A 22141-nucleotide genomic window follows, 5' to 3' on the forward strand; every position below is an offset into this window, starting at 1 on the left:
AGGAAACAAAGTCTACAAGTCCGCCGCCTTCAAACGGCAGTTGGTTTTTATGAGAACCTCTTGATGACAGACTTACTCTGTCTAATAAAGCAAAAAACATAGAAAAAATTGAATGACAGATTCTTTAAAGTATATTTCCCTAAAAGTAAAACATTCAATGGTCCGCCTTTTACCATTTACCTTAATTGTACTGAATACTTTTCTTCTGATATGATTCGACAAACACTAAAAATTTAATATTCTCTTCACGCACCTGCTTGAATTGAGGTTAATTTAACTTAAATAAACTAAATGCCGGAATCATCAACTTTGCACACACGTACGAAGATATAAAAAGTAAGAAAAGTACGAAAGTTACTCAAAGCATGTGGCCTTGGCTCACCAATATACAATATAATATTTATATGTACATACCTACATATTTATTTTATTTTTGCTTTTTACCCAGCATGCACCCTAAGCGGAAACAACTTGTGCAGCTCAGAAAAAAGGGGGAATTTATTAAATAAATATAAGAGTGCTCTATTAGGGGTACTCATGAAGATGTGTAAATAAATGTGCATGAAGAATGAAATTAGGTTAGGTTAGGTTGACCTGGCTGGCTGAAAGCCATCACATAGACCTATTGATCCTTAGTGTTACCAGATGGAGCTATACCTCTGCGTTTCTTTGTAGTGGACATCTTGTAATACGTCTGCGTCTTTTGCGAATCTAAGTAAACTTTCGAGCTCTATCCCCGAGAGGTATTCTAACTTCTCATAGCTCATGTAAAGCTCCTAAGCATTTTAATCTGGTTCTAGCTAATGCAGGAAAGGAACATAGAAGGTGTTCTAGCGTTTCCCTCTCTTCTAGTTCATTGCAAAATCTGCAGCTATCGTTGTTTGTGATTCCTTTTTTGTATGCGTGCGCCGCTAGCAAATTGTAGCCTGTCAGCATACCTGCGATAGTTCTGCTTTCTTTTCTAGACAGAGCTAGTACGAATCGGACGTATTTATCTGCATTCTGTGTGCACATGATTTTCGCGGTTTTTCAAGTGGCTAGTTTATTCCACCTCCTGTCTATCCGTATTTTCATGTCCGCAGCGATGTCTTTGTATGCCGTATTTAAAGGTTTCAGTATGTCGTTAAAATTTAATATATGATAAAACTAAAATATCATAAATTAAATGCAAATAAACAAAAAAGAAATAATATAATAATTCTCTCCCAAATACGGGATTACTTCATAAAAAATGGAGGCAAAATATGTATCGTCTGGACTCCAAGTAACAAAGGCATTCTGGGAAATTAATCGGCAGATCTAGCGGTCAAATACATGCACCAATCCCCAGTCTTTCTATTTACTCCACTTGTCTCTAAAGACCTTCAAGCCTACATAAACAGCTATCTCCTTCGACAAAAATATGCATCGTGGGCGCAATTCAGGCACCCGTATAAAGTTTTTAACCCATAGTGTGAAAAAGCAATATATGCATCCACATTATCAAGGAATCAAATTTCTGTATTCGTGCGTTTATGGATCGGTCACTCCAGGCTAACCCATGAACACCTTCTTCTATCCACGACTCCTCCCACATATCCTTTCTGTAACGATCAACTTATCCTTATACACATAATAGACATCTGTGGTATCTTTGGTTCCAAAAACCCCTCCGAACTTTTGAAAAATACCACAACAGAGAATGTCATTAAAATATATAACTTTATTAAAGTAATCGGCCTAATTGAAAGCTTGTAAAATTTTGATTTATCCTATACCTTAAAACTTAAACATAACCTTATAATTACCAAGCACCGAAGGCCCAAGCAGCTAGTGTGCTCTTTTTTTTTGTTTGTACGTTAGTGTAATATTTTATATTATTCTAATAAATAATAATAATAATAAAATAAAATAAAATAAAAACTAGTCTGAACAGTGGAAATAAATACAAGGCAATCAATACCTGGGCCATACCCCTTTTGACATACTCGTTTGGAGTAATAAAATGGTCTCAGACAGGCATCCTTCGGATTGAAACGCTGATACGCACCAATTTTACTCAGTTCCAAAGCCATTACCCTCAAAGCTCTGTGGAAAGAATATCGCTTCCTCGAAACGTTGGTGGGAGAGGAATCATTAATATAGCGCGTCTACACTTTTCGCAAACTTTAAAGCTACGTACATATTTTCTAAGCAGCGAGTCTCATCTATTTAAAGCTATCGCTAGGGCAGATAATGGCTTTACCCCGCTCAGTTTGATGAAGCAGAATTTCCCAGTACCTGAGGGGGTTAAATCCCTAGCAGAAATGAGCGCAGCATGGAAGGCAAAAACAATACACGGTGCCCATGCCCATGATTTCGAAATGGAATGGATAGACGCACAATCATCCAATTTATGGTTGAAAAGAGGAAAGCTATTTTCCGAAACAGAAGGTTTCGCAATCGCTATCCAAGACCGAGTTATCCCAACAAGGAATTTCCGAAGGTCGATACATGGCGAGGCAATAGAAGATAGATGCCGAAGGTGCGGCATTTACGGTGAAACAATCGACCATATAATTGCTGGATGTAGCGTACTTGCCCCCCGTGGACATGAGACATAACAATATAGTAAAGATCCTCCACCAACAACTTGCGATAAAACACGGTCTCTTACAAGCAGAAGTCTTGTATTTTAAATATGAACCAAAGGCAATAATCGAAAATGCAAATTTTAAACTGTACTGGGACAGATTTATATCCACAGATCAAACCGCAGCTGCCAACAAACCTGACATTATCTTGTTCGACAAGACAAATAAAACGATCGAAGTAATCGATATAGCGGTGCCCCTTAATCGCAACATCCAAAGCACATACTCCACCAAAGTATCGAAGTATGCAGCTTTGTCCATAGAACTGAAACGAATGTACAAAGCGAGGGAAGTGAATATAATCCCAATAATTATATCGTCCACTGGATTAGTGCCTAAGCATTTAATAAAAAACTTGAAGAAGTATGACCGCCAACACCTCTTAGAAGACATGCAGAAGTCGACCATACTGGACACATGTGCAATAGTTCGTAGATTTTTAAATATTTAAGCAATAGTAATCGCATGGGCGTAGAACTTGGACTACGCTCCACCAGAGCACAATCCCTTGAAAATTTTATCCGGGATGTGTAATCTCCGACAATAGCCGAGATGGATTAAGCTCAAATAAAGTACAATAAAATAAAATAAAATAAAATAAAATAAAATAAAATAAAATAAAATAAAATAAAATAAAATAAAATAAAATAAAATAAAATAAAAATAAAATAAAATAAAATAAAATAAAATAAAATAAAAAGAAATGAAAAAAAACCCAAATGAAAAAACTAAATAAGACAATAATAATTAAGAAATTAAAATAAAAGAAAATAAAGCAATAATCGATCACAGCTGACTCCTACTCACTGTTCGGTACTGTGATTTAAATCCCGTTTTTAATTGAAATAATTTATTATTATATACTTAATTTGCTAAATTTCGAAATTTTTACATTGCAAAGACAGCAACTATTATCTACGTGAATACCATCATTGCAATTTAAATTTTATTTTTAGCAACCAAACGCCAAAGGCTGATTGTACAACAACAGCAACAACAACGCCGCTATTTGAGCTCTCAGCGCATAAAGTAAATGCCACTCAGCCAGCTATGAATGAACAGCAAACTCAAACAAACATTTATAGACACACACACACACATATACACTTATATGTATATGTATATACAAACGTATATGCCATTTCATACCTCATCTTTGCAGTCCACATGCACTTTACCGCTGTCAAGTACGCGCCGCAGGTTGATTTCATCGCCACGTAGAGCTGCCAAATGCAGCAGCACATCGGATGGAGTTTCCTTCTGCAAAAGAGAAAAATTGTGCTTCGTATTAAAAAATGTGAATAAGAACAGGTGAATATGAAAGGGAAATATTTAAATAAATAAAATGCAGAACACGAAAAAATTTATAGTAAAAGAACTTTTTTTAATTTAAATTGAGAATTTTTTTTTTGTTTCGTATTTTTTTTTTTTTGCTATGTTTTTGAATGCTCTACTAGTAACAGAAGATGCCAGATGGCGCATATAGTCGTACTACATCATCTCACACTCATAAAGATTTTATTTCGGTATTTCCGTACAAGCTGACCCTTTTCCTTGTTGCTGTTATTTGCTACATATCATAAAAAAAATCAATAAAGCACTCGTGTAGTAAAAGTCGGAAATCCAAATTGAGCACGAAAAAATTCTCATATTTCAAAAACGAACAACAAAAACCGCTTACAGCCTCATTGACTCCGATACAGGCACAGTAGCCGTGTGAATTGCGAGAAAAAAGGTGCTAATATCAGATTGGCAACATACATATGTGATGCAACAGCAACAACGTTTCATATTTCATACAAAAACAGCTTGTTTGGTTAAAATCTTTACGGTTGGCAGACAAGCGGACAGTCAGCAAAGTCGCAAAAGCGCACCTGATGCCGTAATATGCGCCTCAAATGAGGCACTAACTACAGACGGGTCGGTCACACCAACCGAGTCACCAGCAATGCGACGCCACATACGGCTGTCTGTATTTTGCCGCACTGCGTTTGTGGCATCATTGGCTGTCGCTGCGGCTGCTGTAACGTGCCATATATTGTGGTAATGCCATATGTTAGCATGTGCATGTGTGTGTGTGTGTTAAGCTGTATATGTACTTAAAATTTTTTACGCTACCTACATAGTATAGACATCTCATTCATCTCACTGGTTGCACCTAAAGTAGCAGACTCACAGCTAAGGCTGACATGGCTGTTTGGTGCATTCGAAGGTGTCAATGGGAGCTTGGGAATGATGCAGCCACACAAACTAATCATGGCATTTTCTTCTTCATGCTGAGTGCTTTACTTGTTTTTGTTTTTGTGGTTTTTTTTTTGTCTTTATTCTTTTCATTTGTTTTTTGTCAAATTTTTTCTTGCCAATTTCCTTTTTGTTTTGGTTTTCCTAGCAATTTTGCCAAATTGTAAATATCAGTTTATGTGGCACTTTGCCATTTAAAGCTATTTTTGGCACAGCCACTTCATTAAGCGCAGTTGTCGATAAATTTATCTCACTAGCATAAAATTCCAATTGCATTCGAATGGAGACAATCTAAATTTAACTGCAGATTTGAGTAAATGGGAATCGTGTACTTGTATGTCTGTGTAAATCTATGATACTTTTGAAAAATTACTATTTTTTTTGTTGAGCCAGTTGCGGCCTCAACGTCAAATCTGGCAAAACGAGGCTGGAACTCTTTACCAGAAAATATAAACCTCCACACCTTATATAGGGTGGGCCATGCAAAATTTGCTATTTGAATCAACTATAAAAAAAAAAAATAATCAATATTTTTTCAAAACTTTTTTTTTATTTTGAAGATTGAACATTGTCATTTATGAATAAAAAATAATATCGTTCAAATGACTGCCACGACTGGCTTTACAGTAGGCCATTCGATCAACCCAATTTTTAAGCACATTTTCGATTGTTTGGGCTCCAATTTCATGAATGGCAACTTCGATTTCGTGTTTTAAAGCATCAATCGTCTCTGCATGGTTCGTATAGCATTTGTCCTTAACGACTCCCCACAAAAAATAGTCCAACGGTCTTAAATCACAGCTCCGAGGCGGCCAATTGATATTGGAATTTCGGCTGATTATTCGGTTTTCCAAAACGGTAGCCAAAAGTTCGAGTGTAACTTTGGCAGTATGACAAGTTCACCGTCCTGTTGATACCAAATGTCGTCCATGTCATCCTCTTCAATTTTTGGAAACAACTCGTTGAGCATGTCACGGTAATGCTCGCCATTTACTATAACCGCGGCTGAGCGACGATTTTCGAAAAAAATGGCCCGATGATGCCACCAGACCAAAAATCGCACCAAACAGTGACTCGTTGTGGATGCATTTGCTTCTCTACAGTAACGTGTGGATCTTCTAAGCCCCAAATCCGACAATTTTGCTTATTGACGTAGCCACCAATGTGAAAATCAGAAAAGAAGAAGAAGACTCAAGAAATAGGTTTTCAATATTTTCCAATTTTGTTCAAGCGTATAGCGTCTCATTTCGTTAATGTCAAACCTTTGAGTAAATTATGAACACATTTGACATGTCATTTGTGTTACCATTCTCAAAAAAATAGGTGGTTCAAAAAGCAAACGCTATATGGCCCACCCTGTATATAATTGGCTCGTACACTTCTGTTATGTGTTTGTCCGAGCTCCTCCTCCTATTTGTGCTTGAGCTTTTCCATGGCAGAAATACACTCAGAGGTTTGCCATTGCCACCGAGGAGCGACCGCTATTAGAAAAAGCTTTTTCTTCGCTTTGGTGTTTCACCGAAATTCAAACCTTCGTTCTCTCTGAATTCCGAATGGTAGTCACGCACCAACCCATTCGGCTACGGCGGCCGCCAAACCTCGACTTTTTAGACTTCACAAATTAAGCAACCACGTTCTTCCGCTTCCATCGGAAGTTAGGTGTCTTAGAGTGATACTTGACTCAAAACTCCATTGGAAGCTACACATTGAAAATCAGCTAAAGAAGGCCAGTATAGGCTTCTACTCCTGAAAATCTATGTCCGGTGAAAAATGGGGACTCAAGCCACAGGTCGTGCTTTGGATGTGCAACGTAGGGGTTCTGCTAATTTTAACGTAAGGATGCCTGGGTATGTCACTAAACTGTGGAAGGTATGTGCAAAGCACTGCATGTATTAGCTTGAACGGAGCATTTAAAACTTGCCCCAATGCTGCTCTGAATGTCGTTTTGCACTTACTTCCCATCAACTTTTATGTTATTTCGATCCCAGCTCAAAGTGCAATCAGGTTAAAGGAGATTGACCTCTGGAGGCAATCTATCAAGGGACATAGTAGCATTTTCGGGCAGTTAACACCATATTTCTCCGAACTTCGGACAGATCTCTCTATTAATCTCTCTATCTGCAAACTGGAGTTTGAGGGTCGTGCCAGTGCAATCTTTCCAGGGAGGCAGGATTGGAACGAGGAGAAAATCTGCACCGAGGCTGGTACCTCATGATGGTACCTCATTGATGGCTCCAAGATGGAATCAGGAGTCGGCTCAGAGGTTTTCTCTAAAACAGACAATTTTTCTATTTCCTTAAAATTGCGGAATACTGCTAGTTTTTTTTAGGCAGAAGTCTTTGCGTTTCTGCAGGCATGCGAAATTCTTAGGGAACGTAGAAGCGAGCGAGATATTAACATTTTCTCCGATAGTCAAGCCGCGATTAAGGCTCTGACGACGTCATGGTGCAGAACAAAATTAGTAAACTCTCTTGGGTGTGCAGGTAACATTTCTCTGATCTGGATTCCAGAACATAGAGGGGAATGAAATTTCTGATTAGCTTGCGAGGAAGGGGACTGAGTTGGTATCAGAAACCTCCTACCCAGTCATCAGCATCCACCTGACGGTTCTTAAAAAGAAATTGTACAACTTCTTTCTTAGGAAAGCGCGGAAAAGATGAAGCTCCATTTCTTTGTGTTCTATTTCAAATACCCTGTGGCCCCAGTACTATAGACGGAGAACGCAGAAACTCCTGGGATTCCACGCCATTCAATTTCCGAACTCGTAGCTGCGTTTCCCGGTCATTCGACGATGGGTACACACGCGGAAGAGTTAAGTTTTCTATTTAATCCCCATTGCAGAAGCTGTGGGCACCTTTCAGAGGAGGCGAATTTCTCCGTAAATGTCCGAGTTTGGCAGCTAGACGATTAAGATCACTGGGTGTTTCTTTCTCCGATAGCCTGCCGCAGTGCGCGCCAACCTAAACCCCACCAATCTTCTCCATAACATCAACAGCTCTGACTGGCAGTACATAACTGCCTGTTGGAGGTCTCATAATGATGTCAAAACGGCAGTTTCTGTGCTACTTGGAGAGTGCCAGAGTGGTACTTCAACCATTTCGCCTACCTACTTATACACACTAGTATTGATAAATTGCTTTTAATGCAGGAAAACAATTCCTATTTTCCTATTGCTAATTCCTTTTTTTGAGGTTCGATGCGCTGCTCTCACAAGAGTTCACTAGGTGGGCACAGAGGTCCATTGCAGTGTGCAAGAAAAAAAGACAGCCCTATACCCGCCCATTTCGATCTTTTGACGTATGCAATCACCCTCTCTAGCGAAACTTTACTGAAGCTCTCCAGGTAGTCGCTCCCCACCCTTTCCACTAAAAGTACTGCGTGAACTCTACTGTTTTCTCAGCTCTAGAGTTCCGACAGAAACTGCTACGAACCTGGCGGTTAAATATAAATGTACATATATATATATTCTTTTTTTTCTCTAACCATTTCTCCTCTCGCTTTTTGTTTATTTTTCATTGATTTCTTGTAGACAACTTTTGGGTTTGTTTTGGTTTCGTAACCGATTTCAATAAATGATCACTAAAAACCATGAATGCCAGTAATTTCTATATGAGTTAATTCAGCCCACAACTTGTAAACTACTGCTAGTATTCTCTTGAGGAGTATCAGTATATTCCACGCGCTCTACGCTCATCCAGTGTTGGCGAAAGCAGTCGCAGTACCCTGCAAATGCCCTGACCTGCTCCCCAGCTTGTGAAAACAGGAAAACCTTTGGGAATTGTGTGCTTATACTGAATTATCCAAGTCCTATCTCAGACTATTTCCACACGCACTCGCCTGCTTATTTTTTCTCACGAATTCACTATAGCAAAAATAGCTTCTTTTAAAATTTGAGGCCTCGAAATTGACTTTCGAGCTATGATCTTCTAGACTTTTTTTCTTAGAACGTTTTATTGAATCCGAATCTGCTTGAAATGATGTCGAAAAAAATCATTTTCTACAAATTGGAGTACCCTAATGGAGTATTTTCAGGGTTGGGCATAGTACACCAAATACATAATTAATGCAATATGGGGATAGTTAAAACACAGAAAAACTATAGATTTAGATAGGTTTAGTGATTTGATTTTGAGCCAGATACCCAACCCTGGGTGTTATAAACAAATTAGTGGTGGAATTTTGGGCGTTATAACGCACGGTTTTCACGTCAGAAGAGCCTCACTAAAATTTTCCGGAAAATATTTTTGTGGAGCTTTTTAACCCTTTCGAACCGGTACACCTGGAAAATCGATGCCAAACTCATTATAAAATGTACCAAAGAGGCTTTTTATGTTATCTAACGGTACATGGAAACATTAATTCATTTTCTCTCTCGTAGCGTGCACAGTTTTGAGTGAAATAGCGAAGGTTTCTGATACGTGTTTGATTTTGTGCTAAAAATATTGTAAAAGAAGGTGTGAGATGCCAAAAAAATTAATAAAATTGGATATAATCATTCCCTCTTCAAATGTAAGTATAATTAAAGAAAATAATATTTTGATTTGTACTTGAGGGGTTTTAAGACCGTGGTACTTATACGTACCAGCAGTCTTTTGTAGCGGTACCTATGTGTACCAGCAGTGCTTATTTGCAATAACTAAGTGACCTCTTTTTTTTTATAAAGTGATACCGTGTCGAAAAAACTAAGAACAGATGAAATAACGGAAATGCTGCTGGATGAAATGCTGGACTCAGATGCCGAAAATGTCGAAAGTGATTTTTCCAGCGGAAGGGATGACAATTATGACCGGAATCCGATAGTTCATCTTCATCGTCGAAAATTGAACTGTCAGAAGTTGAAAGCACCGTTTCGATGGATGAATTAGAAAAACCCCATCAACAACAAGGAAGGTTATGGTCTTCTCTTGAAGGAAATTTTGTTCCTAAGCATTTTGTAAGTGATTATCGTGAGTGTAATATTATATAAGTCCAGGAATCCCCCGTACTTCTTCGGTTTCATAAGCTGTTTCCTCGTAGCCTATGCGTTTATATCGTACAATGCACAAATGAGCGCATTGATGAATTTCGAACAGCAAAAAAACGGACTAATATTTTAAAAACTGATATTGAAGATATACAAATTCTCCTAGGCAGTATGTTTGTTATGTCTTATAACAAAGTTCCGGCATTGAAACATTACTGGTCAAACTATCCGTCAATGAGTAATTATTCAGTATAATGCCCTAAATCCATAAAGTTTTACCGAGAAGTAATGGGAGGAGTAGATCGCGCCGACCAAATGGTAGGAATTTACGAATACGATAGGAAGTCTACAAAACGGTGGAAAAAGGTTTTCTACCGTCTTCTAATGTTTTCCGCAGTAAATTCCTGGATAATTTACTGCGACCTTAGAAGAGAAAAATTTCCTTCCGTCGAATTTCTAATAAGATAAACTGAGTCAGAAGGTAAGAAAACTGCAGCCGTCCGCAGATCCCAATAATCAGGTCGTTTATCTAAACGTCAGAGGCAGCTGGGTAACGTATCTTTGCAATTTCCGGTGCCAATTCAAACTCGCAGACGTTGCTCCAAATGTGCGGTAGAAAAAAAGCAAACAAGAACACAACAAATTTGTGAGGAATGTAATGTACCACTTTGCATGAATTGCTTTGCTACTTATCATACTGAAAATCAGTAGATTCCGTACATTTTTTATGAAGCTAAGATACTTTACGTTTATTGCGAATAAAAATCTGTTTGAATAAGAATACTATTTTTGTATAACTTGAATTTTTCATCATTAAACGATATGAAAATTCAATTCTACTACTTGTCAATAGAGGGCTGATGGTACAATGTTGGAAACTTCAGTACGCTATAAAAAACTTTTCACCTTTAGGGACAAAACGGTAAGTCCACCACATTCTAGCTTTTTTAGTTACTAAAATATATTCCACTTTTGAAATTCAACAGCTTCTTTTCTATTCTATTTTCTATTTATTTCAATTTTTGTTTTTTTTTATTTTTCATTTTTTTTTTGTGCTCATTGACTGTATTACTGCGTGTCATCAGCGATGTGGTCCAATTTCACAGTCAGCTGATTACCCCCTTACGTGACAGAAGTTGCCACGTCATAGTTGACCTTTTCAACACAATTAGTGCCTGTTAAGTGGAAAGTGTTATTTTCTGTGTGAATTACAAGCTGACATTATGTGTGATGTAGATAAATCTTCTAGCACCTGAATGAGTAGAATAATCTGTCCTTACTCAATGCTGACATTTCGGAATTCCGCCATGGCATCAAATCGAAATGACGCGAAATGACAAATGTATTCATTATAGGCGGCATTAGGTGCTTCCGAAATTGGGCGTTATTTGTGGCGCTCCTCAATGACTTTCTACGATTTATGATCTCTATTGAGGCACTAAAGTATTCCGACATTTCATCGTTGTGATTTTATTAATTGTCGTTTTTTTTGACTCAACACCAACGCCGCGCTATTTTGGGACTACTCCTAAAGCAATTCAATAAATTTCATTTTCTCTACTTAAAAACTGCGATATGTGAATATTGCAATAAAATTTCGCGCATATGTGCACATTAAGGATGTTCTTTATAATAATTTTTAATTTTTTTATGAATCTTAAATTAAAATATTAGGTGCGCAACTAAATTCTCGCTGTTTTTTTGATGAAAATACAACTTTATTCTGAAAAAATGGTTACAAGTGAATCATTGAGTGTATTGCCCATCGCTGGCTACTAATATACTTTTTCCCATCTTTCTGGTAGATCTCGGATACCGTCGCGCTAAAACTGTTCATCTTTTGACCTCTATCCACGGATCAAGCGATTTTTTGATGTCTTCATATGAATGGAACTGCTGGTCAGCTAGACCATGTGCCATCGATCGGAACAGGTGATAATCGGATGGCGCAATATCTGGCGAATATGGCGGGTGGGGTAGGATTTCCCATTTCAGTGTTTCCAGGTAGGTTTTAACGGGACAGACATTTTCACAAGCTAAAAGTATATGATACCAAAACAAAATCACTAATGTGTCGAAGCAGTTTGTTTACCATATGTCTAAGCTTGGTTTGTGACGTTTAGGTTATATTAGAATCGACTGGCACGCACTGCTGGCGGCATCTATTGACAAACAGCGGGAACTTAGTTGCGCACCTAATAGATAAATCTGTGTATGGATTAAGTAGGGCTGCGTATTGATCAGTCGCTAAGGGGATGAACACAAAGTTTCTAAGAATAGTTGATTGTCCGTAGTTGAAGTCAAGCTTCTAGTCTGATTGCGGCCCGTGTAGCGACAGCTTTCCCTGCAATGTCCGTCTATAGGTACCACATTTAGCATAACCTTTTGCGCTACAGCAGCAATATTCTCCAGAGAACGTCCAGTTTTTCAGTTCTTGGTCGGCCAGCACTTTTTCTTCAAATCAAATCTTGTTACTTTTTAATACAGTTTTCACCTAAGGAAATAAATGAAAGTAACACAGTGCAAAATCGACGGAATAAAAAGAAAAAATCAAAACATTTAAGTTCGCCCCGAACATATAAAATTTTTTTAAGCCTTCCTGTCCACAATTCAACACTTTACTGCTATACTTTTCACCCGTTGTAGCGTAAATAAATCCTCATTTGCATCAACACCTCAGCTGTATTGCAAAAAATGCACCGGTTTTTGCATTAATTACGCGCGAATTGTCGGTATCTTATTTGCATTGGTTTTTTTTTTCTTTTTTTCATTTTGAATCTCCGCTTTTCAATTTGACTAATTTGTGGTCAAAGCGAATATTTGCCGAGTCTTTCATTTTTACACACAACAAACCGCAATTGTTCGTGCTTTCAACGGAAATAAGCAATAACAAAAAACACGCACGGCGTTACAAAAATTGGCCACAAAAATGATAAATACAGCGGCGCAGTCAGTTTGTCACAGCCCTAAGCTGTCGGTCGCCGGAAGTGCAATTTTCGAATATTTTATGGGTTCAAAGAAAAACAAAGCGTATGTAGGTAACTTTTTGTGGCCGTGAATACACAACTACCGCAAGTGTCTGTCTGCTGGCACCTCCGAAAGACGCCGAAAGACGCCACAAGGCTGCAAAGCGCTTATATACACGGCCATGCATACTCACAGCCGTACTTAATTGTGGTGGTGTTAGGAGGATAGTATTTTGAGCGACTTTAAGTACCTGTGTAAGTGTCTGCAACACAACCACTCAACTTAAACTTGTGTTAATGAGGCGAAATTATTCCAAATTAGCCTACCTTAAATGAAAAGAAATTACGAGCCATAAATTAAAGAGAAGAAATGAAAATGAAAACGAATATTAGCATAAAAAAGCAGCGAAAAGCAAAAGTGAACTCATTAATTACAGCCAGAAGACAAAAAAACAGAAAACCAAACCAAAGCAAAAACAAAAAATAATAAAAATGACGAGGTGCGCCATTGGTTTGGCGTGAATTGCATGCAGTGCAGTTGATTTCGACATGCAACACATGCCATACGAGCTGCACAGGCACACAAACAAATGTGTGTGTGAGTGTACACTAATACATATGCACATTTCTTTATGCTTTTCCACTTTATGCAATTGCAATGAAAAATTATATTTGCTAAAATATTTTCTCATCTCTTTGATCTGGTTTTTTTTTCTTAATTTTTCTTTTGTGTATATCTCGTTTTTCTTTTCATTTTGCTTGTTTACGCGACCAACAAGGCAAGTTGTGATGAAAAAAGTATTCATCACTTAATTTTTCTTTGGCTTGAAATGAGTGATTTTCGTTTTGTAAGCACCCATTACCGTTTGATGATTGATGATTGGATGCTTTAATTGATTTGTCTGCTAGAAATTGTGTTGCTTTCAAAATCTCCACATAATTTTGTAAGAAATTACAACTAATTCTTTTTTTTTTTATTTGTGGACTGCTAATATTAAACACATTTTTGTGTCTGTTTATAACGGCTGATTTAATACCTATATACATGTTATTGTGCCCTTGGCGGGTTTGCTGAACGAAATCAAACATTTTCGAATTTTATTTTGTGTGATTTTCGGCTTTCCATAAAATTTATTACAATTTTTCACAAAGAACTCCAACTCTTCAATATACTCGTACTTGAAAATGAAAAAAAGTGCGTGTAGCGTAGTACACATAACAGAAGTGAAACTTTCAAGGCAGACAAAGAAAGAGGGAGAGACCGGAGAGAGAATGCGAGGGAGAGAGAGGGAAAGAATATATATCTAAATAAATTCACAACATTTGCAGAGAATACAAATAGACAAAATTTACGAAAAACGGAGAAGGGTCGACCGGTGTAGGTAAACGCCGGACACAAACCGTGGCAACAACGCACACTGCTCCGAACGTTTATCATCCGCACAAACGCAGCGATTGCAGGACCGCGGTACAAATTACCGCAAGACAATACCCATAAATTCGACGACGGAATGTATAGCAATTTATAGTACGCACAAGCACTAGCCAGGAAACGGAAATAAGCGCCAAAAATAGGCACAAAAAAACGCCAAAAAATTGGGAGCAAAAAACGCTCCAAACAGTAGGCACCAAGGAAATATAACACCAACAAATAAGCGCCAAAAAGTAGGCAGTGTTATTTCTCACTAGAAATAAGCAACCACAAGGAAAAACTCAGGAAAAATAGCCTGAAGTGTATCTAAGATATATATGTATCAGGTATAGGTCTCTCTCTCCTTTTCCTCTACGTTATATCTTTTTTCTCTCTCGCGAAACGAAAATGCCCAAAACGTTGCATGGCTTTGAAATTTTCCTCTCAATTCTCGCTCGTCTATCGACGCCTAAGAAGTTTCACTTCAAAAACTTTTTCTATCATTTTGCCGTTTCATGTACGGAAATTCGAACCCACTCGCACTCTCAAATGATAGGCACGCACCAAACCATTTGGCTACGGTGGCAAGAAAGAAAATTGAAGATAGTTATTTACTGCTCATCATAAGAGAAACCAACTTTTGGGGCACGATTCAAATTTATGTCTTCTGGAAGGAAAAATACTGCTAATACTGTAAACGGAATTTCTCAAATTCTGCATTACTCTTGGCATTACTTGCTGGCTAGTGTGAGGAAATTCCAATGGACTCGAAAAAAAAATTATAGAAACATGCATGCTACCTCTAGGGCAATTCGCAAAAGTGGCCCAGAAAGTAAATAATAACGAGTATAAACGAAATTGTGAATTCTTTAGTCAAAGAACCAATAAGGAAGCTGTATACAGAGCTTCAGATACGCCTCTAGGCGAGCGTCTCCTAGAAAAAACTCCATAACCACGCTGAGGAGACTATTGTACTATTAAAAACGCCAAACGTACTCAGTTCGTCTAGAGAATCATCTTCCGTTGAAGAAAACTAAAGTTACGAGAGTCGTTTCCTCTTTTATTTAGTCGGAGGGATCCGAGGAACCAAAGTCTAGAGAATAGAGGGTATGTGAAACGAATTGGAACCCTATTTTCATTAATTTTGCGACCATAACTGCTCAAGCGTATTGTTTAAGTTATTCATAAATAAAAAGAAAATTCAGTCTAAAATATTTTTGCAAGCAATTCCAAAAAAAAAAATTTTTTCGCCAACATTTTTCGTCATAATTTTGGCATTTACGGTTTGACCTATATGATCTATGTTGGATGTGAGTTCATTGGCCTCAAGTGAACAAGTGAAACCCACATTCAAAAATAAAAAAAAAAACATTTTTTTAAATACTTCTACTGGAATAATCTCAGGGAAAGTTTACGATTAGGGCATACTAAACTCACAAATATACATATATTTTATAGACCGGAGCGCTATCCTATCAGGCATCATATGCCATACTAACTCAATGCTATTCCTTGAAAATGTTCTCAAAATTTGCCCTTCTCTAGCACAACTACGAACACAGATTTTCAATAAAGACAAACCTTCTCCCCTCCTCCCCAATCCGAACATACAAAATATGCACAAAATCTTTATTTTTCTCAAATTTTATCACTGGATCTTCACCGATGCCATGTCTCCAAGAAGGTTATAACTCATGAAATAATAGGAACTTTAAAAAGTCTTCTTAATGGCATATTCTTAAATGGCTAAGCTTTGAAAATATGCAACAAAAAAAATTATTTTTTTCTAAATTCCACACTAGAAAACCCCCTTAACTATCTCGGCAATAGTGCAAGTCTCAGAATGTAGATATTTACGCTAAATGGTCTACTTAGACCGCCCTTGCAAAATCTTGTAATATCGCTACGACTAAAAGGCACTACACTGTTGAACAGCCATTCGGATTTTTTTCTATAGGCATCTATCTGTAATACACGAATTCTATTTTGAGCAATGCCATAATTTTTATTAAAAAACAGCTGGCGAACATTTATGGAGTCGGCGCCAAAATCATAGAGACAGTTAAACGAAGCAGAAAAACATTTGAGGCGGTCGAATGGTTTATTTCCATAAGTTCATCCACAAACAGTTTATTTCTTGTAATAGTGTCATAATGTTTAAGGCAATATTAATTTAATTCCACAAATTTTAGTGCTCATATTTTTGGCCTTTATTGCATATTTTGCACAACTCATTTGCTTTGCATTCAGTGTAGTTTGTCTAAGTTACTATATTAATAATACAATTTTTTATGCATATCCAGCCATTTATTATGCCATATTGTCACACTGCATTTGTTTGTAGTCGTTAATATACATACATATATGCATACATACATACATATATACATACATACCTACATGCGTCAGTACTATATTTGTCAAGCACTTAAGCATCGCTTCATTTGTCTCACTTCTCAGGAGCGCGCAGCTCTTATCTCACTTTTATCAGAGATAACAATAGATAAACGAGTCCACGTACTAAAAATAAGCGTTGCCATAAAATTAGCGAATATACATATAAGCAATGAACAGCCTGGAAAGGAATTTTTTTCACAACAAGCGCTAAATTTTTCTGCCATTAGCTGTTTTGCCGCTGTAGCCTTTGTAGCCTTGGATGGTTGATATGCGCAAGGCATCTCGGCAGTGGAATGAAAGAAAATGTATTTTCTATTGTAATATTCATCACACCTGCATATTTCCCATTGTAATGAGCTCGAACATTATCAATAACACGCAATAAATTAATCTGTAGCAATAGCTGTATTATTACAATACCTTTCCTAGTTTTAGCTGGCGCTAAACTACTACGCTTTTAACTTAATTTAAATTGAATTATATCTTTGCCAACCTAAATTTGATCACCTTACAAGTATTTAGAGTGCGAAGCTAAGCCGTTTGTTTTCCTGCAGGCAGCCGTTTTGTTTCAGTGCAGATAATGTGCCATAAACTTGAAAAAATTTGCAATAATTTGCATTAAATGTTCGAGTTCTGTCTTAAAATGCATAGCAATGAACTCATTACAACTAAATTTTACGGTCAAAAAAATTAAAAGCCAATTTAAATGCAAGCAGAAAATGTCAAAAATAAAAAAACAATGCCTCATTTGCATATGTATGTATGTATGTGTGTACAGAGTTCAAGAATGTACACTTCAAGCGTCAAAATTGTTGTGCTCGGAATTTGTGATGTTGGGCAAACACAGTAAAATGGAACAGAAAGCAGGAGAGGAAAATAACCAAAACATCAACCGAATGTTTTAACGTAGATTTCAATTTGAGACTTAAATTTAATTTATACTCAATGGCATTAAATTCGGGCCACAGTCTTGAATCAGTGAATAATTTTGTAAGTTTGATATAAACGAGGACAAAACGAAGTCCCTCCTGTCTTCAAACAAACAGTCGGCGCACTCGCGTATCAGCACCCACGTCACTGTAGACAGTTATAATTTCGAGGTTGTAAAAGACTTCGTATATTTAGGAACCAGCATTAACACCTATAATATTGTCAGCCTGGAAATCCAACGTAGAATCTCTCTTGCCAACAAGTGCTACTTTGCACTAAGTAGGCAAATGAGTAGTAAAGTCATCTCTCGACGAACAAAACTAACACTCTACAAGGCTCTCATCATGGCCGTCCTAACGTATGGCGCAGAAGCTTGGACGATGACAACATCCGATGAAGCGACGCTTGGAGTGTTCGAGAGAAAGATTCTGCGGAAGATTTTTGGACCTTTGCACGTTGGCAACGGCGAATATCACAAACGATGGAACGATGAGCTGTATGAGCTTTACGACGGCATAGACATAGCGCAGCGAATAAAGATCCAGCGGCTTTGATGGCTGGGTCATGTCGTCTGAATGAATACAAACGGTACCAGTTGGTGGTAGTAGAGGCAGAGGAAGGTTGGAAAGAGCAGATGGAGAAGGACTTGGCTTCACTTGGTGTGTCCAATTGGCGCCGGTTAGCGTGAGAAAGAAACGATTGGCGCGCTTTGTTAAACGCGGCCAAAATAAGCGCTTATCACGCCAATTAAGAAGAAGAAAATATTTAGGCTATTTACCGTACAGTCTCTCAGCGAGCATATCATTTTTAAAGAATCAACGGAGAAATTGAGTAACCGATTCACAGATTGGGATGACTTCAAGAAAATTCTTGAAAATTACAAAAATAATGAAGTACAATTAATTAATGAGGAGCAGATGGATAATGAAGTGCAAAGTTTTACGTCCAACGTGCAACTTGTACGCATGGAAAAGTACTCCAACCATTAAAAAAACCCACAGTCATTACACAATACCTAAAGTACAAGAGAGATCTTATTTCACTAAAGAGAAAACTTCGCAGTAGGTTAGGTTAGGTTAGTCAGGTTGCTTGTTTAACACTCGGTGGTCCTAAGGCCCATTGTGATACCTGCATTTATTTTCCTTCCCTAACTAAATTGCTTAAGCCAATTAGATCTTCTTAAGAAGTTAACTAGTCCCATCAGTGAGATATTTTGTAAATTTTTCAGGTCCTCAAAGAAATGATCGTCAAGATATTTGTCACCGCTGAGGAGATGTTGTACCGAGATACACCCATTCTACTGGCTAGGGTGCCAATAGTGCAGTGACCCGTTATGAAACCTGTGAGGATGCTGGTAGTTGATCTGTGGAATCCAATCAGACATTTTGTTCTTTTAAGATTTAGTTTTGGCCAGAGCGCTTTGGAGACCTTGCAGTTAGTAGTCAGAAACCACCTTCTATTGATTTCCGCGATTACGCTCAAATCAGCCGTAGTGTACAGTTCGTCTATAGGAATGCTTATGTCCTCTACCACTCGCTGAAGGTCCAGCTCAGAGCCTATTCTTGCACACTCATCCGCTCTTGCATTTCCCTTCACTCCAGAATAGCCGGGAACCCAACGAATTGTGGTGCTGTGTTGTTACATGAGCGAGAGCGACCTCCTTCAACTTCGCAGTAAGTGGCATCCCACGCGAGCACCAGTAGATAAAACTAGGCTAAAGAAAATGGCATGAAAAAAATGATAATTTTTCTCGTCACTTGCTTTCATTGTCCAACGATCGTCATGTGGATTTGATAAGGCCGCAAATGCACAGCCCTCCTCTCAAGATAAAAGAAGGCAAATGGGCTTACAACAATTATCAGCAAACAGAACTATCTGCAGACTATCTAGCTGATGTTTTTACACCTCATGAAGCAACATGCAAAAATCTGTGTACATCTGTGCTCCAAGAGTTTGAAGAAATTCTCAAGCAGGTTCCACTCAAACTGATTTCACCTAACAGGATCCAAATTCTAATTGACGTGATGAATGCATCATTTAAGCATTATTACGTTCCAATTTTCTGGAAATTTCCGGAGCTTATTAAGCTTCAAAAACCAGGCAAACCTGGACAGGAGGTTTCATGGTATAGATCCATATCACTCCTACCTGTGATCTAAAAACTATTCGAAAAATTGTTGGTTAAGCGACTCAACAAAATAATATAATGAAAAAAAGAAAAAAATTCCATCACATCTGTTTGGTTTTCGAAGTAAACACTCTGCAATCGATCAGTTACATAGAATCACGCACAGAGTATAAAAAGCACTCGAAAACCAAAAAGTATGTCCTAGCGTATCCCTCGATATGGCAAAGGCATCCGATAATGTGAGAAACGAATCGCAGGCTGCCCGAATGAGACTGGCAGGTATTTTGGCCCACTCGCGGGCAATGGGTTTTTTCAGCGTCTCGAGACTGGTGAATCTTTTAGTTCGGACCTTGCTCTCCAAAATGGCCCAAAGAGAGTAATCCATCGGATTCACGTCTGGTGAATTTGAGAGCCATTGTGTGGACGTTATGAAGTTCGGAACGTTTTTTGTAAGCGATTCTTCATTTACTTGAGCCTTGAGAGACGGTGCCGAGTCCTATTGAAACGTCCATGGTCTGCCACCGAAATGTTTGTCTGCCTTCGGCTTCAAAACAAACTCCAGAATACTTTTCGCGTTTACTTTGACGCCAGGCTCGATGAAAATGGCCCTAACCATTACCTGTGGCGGGTACTGCCTTCTGGTGGCCAATCGATAACAGGTCGGTCAAATAAAGGGAGTTTACGAATGATCAATTTGACAATTTTTCTCGTCAGAAAACACAATGTTCGGAAATTGACCGCTTTCGGCCAAGCGAAAAAACTCCTTCGCTCTCTCAAGTCTGACTTGTTGCTACTTTGGTTCGAGATCATGAGCCTTTTGGATATTGTAAGGCTTGACTTTGAAATCATTTTTCAGTATACGGCGGATGCTACGGTCAGATATTTTCAATTCTTTCGCCGTGCACTTCGTCGGGGATTTCGCTCAAGTCGCTTCTTAACTTTAAATCATTTCACGTGACTTTGCAGTCTTTTGTTGACCACCTCCATGACGTTTCGTCTACAGTAGTCCATAAAGAAAGTCTAATAAACCACATCAATGGAGAAACACATAATTTAATTGAAAGCGACTTATTAATACGAAGACTCAGACGCGCTAAACCCAGCGATCTCATATAGTATTCTTCTTCTTCTTAATTGGCGTGATTTTGGCCGAGTTTAACAAAGCGCGCCAGTCGTTTCTTTCTCGTGCTAACCGGCGCCAGTTGGACACACCAAAAGGAGCCAAGTTCTTCTCCACCTGATCTTTCCAACGTAGAGAAGGCCTTTCTCTTCCTCTACTACCACCAGCTGGTTCCGCATCGAATACTTTCAGAGCCGAAGCGTAGGTATCCATTCGGACGACATGACCCAGCCAACGTAGCCGCTGGATCTTTATTCGCTGCGCTATGTCTATATCGTCGTAAAGCTCATACAGCTCATTGTTCTATCGCCTGCGATATTCGCCGTTGCCAACGTGCAAAGGTCCAAAAATCTTGCGCAGAATCTTTCTCTCAAACACTCCAAGCGTCGCTTCATCGGATATTGTCATCGCCCACGCTTCTGCGCCATACGTTAGGACGGGCATGATGAGAGTCTTGTAGAGTGTTAGTTTTGTTCGTCGAGAGAGGACTTTACTACTCAGTTGCGTACTTAGGCCAAAGTAGCACTTGTTGGCAAGAGAGATTCTACGTTGGATTTCTAGGCTGACAATATTATAGGTGTTAATGCTGGTTCCTAAATGTACGAAGTCTTTTACAACCTCGAAACCTTACAACCTACAGTGACGTGTGTGCCGATACGCGAGTGCGCCAACTGTTTGTTTGAAGACAGGAAGTACTTCGTTTTGTCCTCGTTCACCACCAGACCCATTCGCTTCGCCTCTCTATCTAGTTTGGAGAAGGCAGAACTAACAGCGCGGTTATTAAGGCCGATGATGTCAATATCATCGGCATACGCCAGCAATTGTACGCTCTTATAAAAAATTGTGCCTGAGCGATTAAGTTCTGCGTAGAGTGAAAATTGTGTAATGTTGCCACATTTAAGTTGCTTGTTAGTCATTTGTAAATATTATATTTGTGAACGAGTCGCAATAAAAACAAAAAACTTACAAAAAATATTATTTTAAACTATTTATCGAACAAAAAATTGCTGATAAGCAATGTTTACATTTTTCCTAATTTGGTATTAAGTCAATAAAAAATCAATTTTATTTCCTTTTATCAAATGCTATCAAAAGTAAACAAGCGTGCACTCAAGCACACACCTTCATTTCAAACAAAAATAACCTGCATGTACGAGTATGTACTTGATTTGTTCCTTAAGCAACCAATGACCTCACCCAACAATTCGCTCGAGCACACCTAAAATGTGTAGCACGAAATCAAAGTGTAGTAAATAGTTGTTTTATGAAATCATTATCAAATGCACCAGAACACTGCGATCAAGATATGAGCACCACTTGTGTGGAGTGACGTACCTGTTAGTCGCAGACCAGTTGCCTCTACAGTGGCAGGT

At 38.3% G+C, this 22141-nt stretch overlaps 1 protein-coding gene across 1 annotated transcript in view; it reads right to left on the minus strand.

The window, feature by feature from the left end:
* Window positions 1–22141, minus strand: part of LOC129249235 (ankyrin repeat domain-containing protein 29) — a 67173-nt gene that overhangs the window by 12807 nt on the left and 32225 nt on the right. Inside the window, exon 3 of the mRNA XM_054888926.1 lies at window positions 3762–3872. Within this exon, the coding sequence (XP_054744901.1) occupies window positions 3762–3872 (111 nt within the window). The remainder of the gene's footprint in view (window positions 1–3761; window positions 3873–22141) is intronic.

Source organism: Anastrepha obliqua, chromosome 5, assembly GCF_027943255.1.
Source record: "Anastrepha obliqua isolate idAnaObli1 chromosome 5, idAnaObli1_1.0, whole genome shotgun sequence".
Lineage (NCBI taxonomy): Eukaryota > Metazoa > Arthropoda > Insecta > Diptera > Tephritidae > Anastrepha > Anastrepha obliqua.